Consider the following 8,934-nt stretch of genomic DNA (forward strand, 5'->3'; position numbering starts at 1 on the left):
AGAACCTCGCAGCCCTTCTCCACATTAGCAATCAAGCACACTACAGGTTCACAGTTAGACTGCCAACATCATCAGCCTAAACAGCACATTAGGTAAAGTAATACAGTAAGTGCTTAATAAGGAAATTCAAACCAAGTGAAACAGCCACAGTACTCACTCAATCAGTCCCACCAGGACATTAAGCCAGGTTACTCTTACAGTAGTACTTTCATACACAAAACTTTGAGACACTTCTGTTGAAATACCTTATATGTATATGCAAAAAAAACTGTAGGTTTGTAGGTATTAGAACTCATGTATTTTTATGCTTTTGGGGGCACAAAGTAGGAGCTTTATATAGGTACAATTCAATTTTGAACAGCATTTGAGCAATAAAAAGATTGTAGTCTATTTTGCATCCACCCCACAGAGTAACTGAAATACAGAAATTCAGCTCGGTTATAAAGAAATGGTATAATCAAAGGCAGGGCAGGAACTGCTGAGTAAATACTAATAACGGTCGAAGGCATCATGACTGACATGGACGAGCTGTGAAATTAAGCACAAGGAGAAGACGGAAAAGCCAATACCCTCCTTTTTTTGCCCCCCTGCCAGATTTCATACCAATTTTTTTCCTGTGCTGGTTTTCCAGAAAAATGTGCACTGACTGGGGTCACCCTTATTCCAAATTAGGGCACTAGCAAAGAAAAAAACAAACAAGTGCACAACATTTTGTGTCGCAAAGACAATATTTAATGAAAGTCCCCAGGTCTGTGCATAACAAAGAAGTAGCTGCTATCTCTCCGCACACGGAAGGTCTGGTGTGAAGGACGTGGAAAGCGCCAAGCAGGAAAGAAATGGCTGCTTTGTGTGGTGTGGCGGCATCAGAGCTTCCACGCAGGACGCCATGGTCTCTTCAGCACACAGAGAAACCCCTGTGGCATTTGACCATTAGCGTTACCCACATACTCCAATCACTTGTTCCTCCAGCCACTAAGTGGTGAACTGTATTCACAGGACCACCAGAGTCATCGCTTATCACAAGCTTTGATGGGTCTCCTCTAGGGTTACAAAAGTCGGAAAATTTTCCATTAATTCCCATATATTCCCGGTAATTGCCATGGAAAGTTTCCAATTTGGAATATTTCCAAAATTCCTTAGCTTAACTTCCCATGAAATGGAAAGTTTCTGGAAAGGTTCTGGAAATTTACCTGCCCTTTGCAACCCTAGTCTCCACAGAGTCTAAGATTCTATCTGGATTCCTGGGATGAAGGGCAAGCCAGTGGGAACCTTGCGCTTGTAGTCCAGGTATTCCTCACCGAAGAAGAGGATGAGGGACAGCTCTTCCTCCTCAACACGCTCCCGGAAGAAGCGCCAGCTGGCTAAGGTGTATCCCAGCAGGCTTAACTTCCCATGAAATGGAAAGTTTCTGGAAAGGTTCTGGAAATTTACCTGCCCTTTGCAACCCTAGTCTCCACAGAGTCTAAGATTCTATCTGGATTCCTGGGATGAAGGGCAAGCCAGTGGGAACCTTGCGCTTGTAGTCCAGGTATTCCTCACCGAAGAAGAGGATGAGGGACAGCTCTTCCTCCTCAACACGCTCCCGGAAGAAGCGCCAGCTGGCTAAGGTGTATCCCAGCAGGCACAGGGGGTTGCAGAGCATCACCTACAGCACACAAAGCCCACGGAGGGTGTTAACCAGGCCAGTGGGGCAGCGAACACCAAAGTCCTTAAGAACATGAATCCATTACCTAGGAGACAACAGCTGAAATACCAGCAGAAATAGATAGTTCAGGTCCAGAAAGTAAAACTCCAAAACAAGATTTTGTTTTAACCAACCAGTTGAGCATACAGAGTCACAGTCACAGAGTACTGAACTGATTGGTTGAAACAAAATCTCGGTCTGGATTTTTTCTTTCTGGACCAGATTTATCTACCTTTGAATCCCAGAAAATGGTCTTTTCAGAAAGCCATTCAAATAGAATCATTTTGATAAGCAATTAAGCATTTCCGTAAAAGAGTCTGGTGTCCTGCACACCTTACTGATGTGAACTAACCAAACTGTCACTAATAGCTTAAAGAAGCCATTAGCACATTTTTATCACTATACCGTCTGCTATATTATATTGAGGCTGCGGAGGATCCAACCAGTGGATCTTTCACGCCTCGGAAAAAGGACGCACTCTTAGACCGCATTTGAAGGAGCCTTCGAAATGGAACAGCCTTGTCAGGTCGCTATGACGCTTGCAGTCTTTGAAAGGAGCCTTTGAGTCATGCAGCCCCTGAATTTGGACACAGCCATCGTCTTACTGCCACGAGTTTCATCACAGCACAATACGCGCATGAAGGGTACACACAACCAAATGCGCCGGCTGTGCTCGTCGCTACAAGATGCACGTGATTCCCACCTGTGTGCCGATGCTCCAGTAGAACCAACCCACGTAGGAGGGGTGGCGACAGCAGGAGTAGATGCCGGCAGTCACCAGCACATGGCTCTGGGCCTTTTCATTCTGGACGATGTGGTTAAAGTTGGATCCAGCTGTCATCATGGCCGACTTACGCAGACCCTCCCCAGAGAGGACCATGAGAAGACCAAGTAGACTCAGCCATCTCCACTGCTTCAGGTCTGAGTGGGATTAAGGGGGAGACATAGAGACCACCACATAGAAACTATACCATAGTATGGAATCACACAGAAACGGGTAGAAACTCAATACTACAGTCAACCTCATACTAGACGACTAGACATACTATCTTCTCCTGTAAAACGTAAACACACACACACCTGTTACAAATGCATTATAAACTGTCAGAAAAAAAGAGTACCAATTTGTACCTTTGCTTGTCACTGGGGCTGTACCCTATAGGGTCTGCTAATCGTACCCCTTAGTTGCAGGTAAATGTACCTTTTAGTCTAATTAAAGGGGCAGAAATGGACTCTGAGGAACATCCCCAAGGCACAAACAGCATTAATGTACCATCAATGGTACAGAAATGTTCCTCAGAGTCCATTTCTGTACCTTTAAAGGTACAATTACCTGCAGCTAAGGGTACAATTATCAGACCCTTGAGGGTACAGACCCAGTGACAAGCAAAGGTACAAATTGGTACTCTTTTTTTCTCACAGTGTAGGATAAGCCAGAGTAGACATGTAAACTTGTGTGTCTGTCAGAATAAGCTGACCTGGGATCAGGAATTTCTCCAGTATAAACTCCAGCCAGGAGCAGACTGCTGCTACTGTGTATTCCACACTGTGGTTCAGCAGGAAGGAGTCCAGTGTCAGGCTGTGAGGGTTCATGACGGCCGTCATCAGGTACTCCGAGTAGTGAAAGAAGGACAAGGCACACATATACCTGCGGAAGGTGCAGACACAGCCCACTCAGCCAATCACAGCATCCCTTCACATCACATGGAAATAGTTTAATGTTTTTTTTACCAGCCAAAGTGTGTCCATGTTGTCTGACCAAAGCTTATCAGCAAGCCACATCCGAATGTGAAACCAAGGAGAGCTGCACGCATGGCCACCTTTGGGGGCGGGAATATGATAGCGTAGGATTACTGAAATATCTGTACAGCCTGAGTACCTGGTTTATTTCTGCAACATTACGACTCAAAAGAAAACATTGTTTTTTTTTTGCTTTTCTACAATAAGGTGTAATAAAATAGCAACTGCATTCCACTTAAGCAATTAAATCGGTATTACACGTACTACACTTGCTGCTAAATTAATTAAGAAAGGAGTGAAACTGAAAAGCGGTTAAGATGGAGATCCAGGTGGTTAATAAGGTGTTCGTGTAGACCCGAGACTATTAGAGGTGCACAGTCTCTTCTAACTGGGATAATTTGGGTCAACATGCAATCTGCACCATATTGCTCTTGCAGTAAAAAAAGTCCGAGTAGATACGGCAGATTGAGAAGCAAACCAAAGCTACAGTACGTGGTCATATTACAGCATAACACATCCAAATCCAGGATGATGCAAAATTTAACCGGCTTAAGAAACCGGAGAAATCTTTATCAGGCATACTTGATTAATGTAACTGCAACTAGTCTTTGCAGTTTAAGGATGCAGATCCGTATGGGACAAGCTGTTAACTAAGTATGATCGCTTAAAAAGTGCAGGACAAGTATTTATTTTTAAAGAATGATGAGGGAAATATAACAGGTAATATGATACCACATGGGGTACGGGCACAGAGCATCACTGCGTGCTTACCTTATGAATATGCCCATTGTACAAAATCAGCAGGGTCGCATTTACCACTCCCAAGTAAATGGCAAGGATCCCCTTTCCCGCAGTTCCGGTTACATCCACCGAGGTCAGCACCGGAATGAATACAACGGCCAGTCCCAGCACAAAGCCGGTCAGGCTCACTCTGCCTTCCAACACGAGTTCGCCTCCTGCCATGTTGAAAGCGGTAAAGGGTGCATTTGCAGGGGGGGAAGCATCGCGAGCTTTTCCAACCGGGCAGCGACGCTGCAAAGCAGGTAATTGCCAGTGGCGGTGGTCGGATGCCCTCTAGTGGTCGGTTCTCGCAACACAAAGGCAATTATTATTTTAATTTTGGCAATCCTCTGGCAGCAGAAATGTTAAAATGTAGTAGTAAAGTCTTAACGTGTCATTTTCCTGAAGTGTTCCGCTTATTTTAGCGTACTGTAAAGATACTTTTGCGTGATCATTTAGCTGTATACAGCTGGGGTTGCCAACTTTGGTCAGCTGGCTGGAGTGAGATTTTCAGTTCGAGACAAGTCTGCACACTTATTTACATGTATGTAAGAGTTTTATTACCTTATAAATAGTCTGTATGATTTGCAAACTGCCCCAACGCTTTTGATGTGGCTAATTTTAGGTTTATAATAGAATAATATATATTTGCTGTAAGATTTCTTGCTTGAGCGTGAGGGTCTGAAAGTGTGAGTGTCACGCCAGATGCGTGACAGCTGGCAACCCTGTGTATAAAAAAGAAATCCGTCATTTTCATTATTTGATAATTATAGAACCATTCAAGGTTCTGCTATTTTTCCGGATTAAAAACATGGATGGGACAGGATGCCAGTCTATCACAGGGCACTTCCACATTTTGTCTTTGGGCAATACAGACAGCAAGTAGTTTCGCTGTAGGAGGAAATTGGGGCAACACGGGTAGAATATGCAAGTCCCACATACACACAGAGCAGGGGGGGTGAGGCAAACAGACACCGTGCTGCGCATTCTTCTCATAATTCTTGTTGTTTGCCTTTTTAATTACAGCCCCCCTGTATCCCCCGACTCCCATGACAGATGGAAGCTCCCATTTTTTCCTTTTCCGGGGGGAGTATTTCTCCTATTGTGTGTACATAAAAATCCCTTCATCATAAAAAACCCAAAAGGCATTCAGTAACTGTGTATTAGATGAGTAGCATCGAAAAAGACAGGTTTTATATATAATGTCAACAAGGGAAAGAGTTCTTTCCCAAATCATTATTTAGAATATACCAGATTCTCCAGATGGAAACATCAGCGTCTAAATTCCTGTGATCCATGCAAAAAGGTCAACGGAACCAGAGTAATTAAAATCCATTGACGGACGTGCTAAATTAACACTTAGGACTTTAACTCCCACACACACTTTCCAAATGCACATTAACAGCTGAGATAATCGCCTCTGTTCGGACCCAAAGGGCAACGAAACACGCGGAAACATACGGTGACTGGTTTGTCAAGACCATAAATACGCACCGAAATACACAGCGCCGCATATTAAGAGTCACACAGGAGCAGCGTCAGAATAAAACACTAAATAGAGGCCCTACGGTACTATGGCCGTACATGACACGGATTTATACAGAATACAGAGAGAGTATAGCTACAGGTTGCCACTAAATGGGGATTATTGTGCAACAACCTGTAGTCAATCTGTCCTTGGTCACTCCTGATCAGTTATTTCCCGTACAACTTAATATTGCTTAAGGCTGATGATTTGTTTCTTACTTGAAGATTTATATTAGCAGAGGTGGAAAGTTCAGGTCCAGAATGTACAAATCCAAACCTTAGTTGAGCGTAAAGGTCACAGTCACAGGGTATTCTACTGGTTGGTTGAAATGAAACCTCGGTCTGGATTTGTACTGTCCACCTCTGTATATTAGCACGTGGTCTTGGGAGATGACAGAGTGGGAGGTTGTGCAGAGATTCATAAAAAAGAAAAAAAAAAACTTTGATTTTTATAACTTGTCTGGTATTTCCGGTAATCGAGCCCTGTTGAAAATATCAGTGCTAAGGTCAATAGGACCATTAAGGCCATCTGAAAGTGACTAGGTGATTCCTTGTCGCATTCTGGAGAGAGACACCTCTTTAACATTAATGCCTCAGTGTGCACCTTATGTGTCAAACAACATCTTGCCTTCAAAGAATCCTAATTGCACCCCCCTCCCACCTGCCTTCCCATGACACCACATTTTTCACTTACTGTGAATGGGTGGGGAGATGCACCATTATGCAGTTGTTAAGAAACCTTACAAGAAAATTTAGAGGTCAAATCTTAAACAGCTGTAATCGATTAAGTGTCCCAGTTCCATCTTGTTGGTGATTTTAAATCCCTTTTAACACAATTTATCTTACAGCATCACCACATTCCTAAGGGCTATAACTCCCCTCAACCCTGGGTAGTTTTTAGAATCACCTCTGCCGCTTCTTAAGGTCACGCAGCCGCCACTTTGCTAAGAATTACGGTGGGGGGGGCGGTAACGTGGCGGCCCGGGCTGCCGATGAATCTTACAGCTCCAGGTCCCCGGGGGGGGGCTGTCTGCACGTCGCCCGAATCCCAAAGGCGAGCACACAATCCAGAGAAACACCAAGCAGGCTTGATTTAGTACTCCCCATTTACTCACAGATCCCTACCTCACCCCCCACCCCCCGCTGGCAGTGAGATGAAAGCCGTCATTCCCAGCACTGCAGCTCATTCCCTCCTTTCTTTATTTTTTCATGGGGATTGGGAGGGATGATTAAGACTTTAGCCCTGGGGCAAGTCTCTTTTAAACGTTCTGCTGTGGGCGTTTTAATTATGGGCCATCAGAGTCCGCCCATCGTTAGCCGCCGGAGACTTGCCTCCCAGTTCCTGACAGTCTAAGAATGAGATGATGCTGTAGACACATTCGAAGAGATTCATCTGACATTCAGAGGACTTTTCCCAGCATTGGCACATGTTCCTCATGCGCCGATCATGTGACCTTATTGAAAGGAAATTCCTATCCATTTGCAATTGTGTGCAGGTACATTGGAATGCTTGTTTTCACTTATCTCACCGCCATTTTGAGACATACATGCACATACAGGCGAGCACAAACCTGGGAGTCACAGCGCAGGGTCAGCACAAACCTGGGAGTCACAGCGCAGGGTCAGCACAAACCTGGGAGTCACAGCGCAGGGTCAGCACAAACCTGGGAGTCACAGCGCAGGGTCAGCACAAACCTGGGAGTCACAGCGCAGGGTCAGCACAAACCTGGGAGTCACAGCGCAGGGTCAGCCCACATGCCGCGCCTCAGGGTCTGGGGCTTAAAGACCTTGCTCAGGGGCTCAATGACGGCATCGGTCTGCTTTTCCCAGGATTCCTCCTGAACTATCAGTGACCTTCTGATCAGAGGCCTATCGCGCTGAGCCGCGCAGCACCCAGGCTAGGTGCCCGGTGGAATCTCAGTCTCTGAGTGGCACCCGCGGAAAGTCACATATAGGTTTTGAGGAAAGACAAAGATATCTATCTATATTCTAAAGCAGTGCAGGGTCGCGGAAGGCTGGAGGATTTCCCAAGCAGCATAGGGCACAAGGCTGGGGGGGGAGGGTGATGCCGGGCAGGTGGTCCTCATACACATGATCACATGGCATGGGCAATTCAGACACCCGTTAGTCTATCTGCACCACATGGACACGCACATGGAGCGGGGATAGGAGTCGATCTCCTAACCCAACAGCACTACCCTGCATACAAACCAGCCGGTTCTGTTCTGTTGATCTGATTGAATTGTGACGGATCTTTAGCCGCTGTCATTCTGCTGTGTCTCACAGGTGAATATTTCCATTCGAAGACCTTTCTGGTTTAATTAAAGGTCGATGAATGTTTGATATCTAAGCTGCCTGCTTCCGACTGGTGATTTTTCACCTTAGAAGCTCACTTTTGACATGGGCACAAGATGAGCTGTTGCATTTGGCATATCAGAGACAAGGGCATAGGTTTGGTTACAACACTGAGAGACCAAATCATCCCCAAACCCCCCACCCCGTAAACACACACGCTACTCCCATAATATTGGTAGACCTTACCTACCATCCCCAAATCTACACCCTTCATTAGAGATGACATAATTCATTACCCATATGTAACAGATTCATGTTCTACAGCTTCATTAGGGGTTTGAGACCTAAGAACAAATTCATCTCAAGACAATGAACAATGTCACATCACACATCCAATCAGCTTAAGGTAACCTACATGCAGCCCTTCCCCTGCTTGACTGTGCCGTTGTGTACCTGACAGTGCAAGACTAAGAACGTTCTGCTACTCAAGGTGTTCTGGTGTCCCAGGAAAGATTCGGCTGAGTGCCCCTACAACCCTAAACCTAACCCCCCCCCCACCGTCCCACCATCCCACAAAGCAACAGAAACAAATATTTCAGTATCACTGGATATCTGGCTCCTAACTAACTAGCTGGTATCTGTTTCACAAGAAAAGTAGTGAAATATATTATAACTAGTGTGAACAACCATAATATCGCAGAATGCAACCAGAGGTATTTCTTCAAATTTTTTCACACTCGCTTTTTTGCATCCCCTATTCAAATGGACCCTATAGGGCCAGCCCTGTACTCTGCATTTAAGACTAGCTCAAATTGTGGAATTTTTCTCTCCAAGGTTAAATTCTTATGTTATTCCAGGCTGAACCAGCAGGGGGCATCTTTGCTAGACAAACATTTCCTATCCCGCGC

The 8,934-nt window shown here is 45.2% G+C and overlaps 1 protein-coding gene across 2 annotated transcripts; it reads right to left on the reverse strand.

Annotated features, from left to right (window-relative positions):
* On the reverse strand, window positions 1–4,468 carry LOC111832873 (protein-S-isoprenylcysteine O-methyltransferase-like). Of its 2 annotated transcripts, XR_011992558.1 has the most exons (6): window positions 4,196–4,468; window positions 3,416–3,504; window positions 3,163–3,332; window positions 2,388–2,605; window positions 1,191–1,645; window positions 1–1,040 (listed from the first exon to the last, which is right to left on the reverse strand). XR_011992558.1 is itself a non-coding variant. In XM_023790606.2 (5 exons), the coding sequence occupies exons 1-5, from the start codon at window positions 4,385–4,387 to the stop codon at window positions 1,463–1,465; spliced, it is 852 nt and encodes a 283-aa protein (XP_023646374.2). In that variant the 5' UTR covers window positions 4,388–4,468; the 3' UTR covers window positions 2–1,462. The 2 variants fall into 2 exon arrangements, 1 of the variants encoding a protein (XP_023646374.2); XM_023790606.2 differs by having other exon boundaries at window positions 2–1,645.
* Between the last annotated feature and the right edge of the window lie 4,466 nt (window positions 4,469–8,934).

The sequence above is a fragment of the Paramormyrops kingsleyae genome, chromosome 8, assembly GCF_048594095.1.
Source record: "Paramormyrops kingsleyae isolate MSU_618 chromosome 8, PKINGS_0.4, whole genome shotgun sequence".
Lineage (NCBI taxonomy): Eukaryota > Metazoa > Chordata > Actinopteri > Osteoglossiformes > Mormyridae > Paramormyrops > Paramormyrops kingsleyae.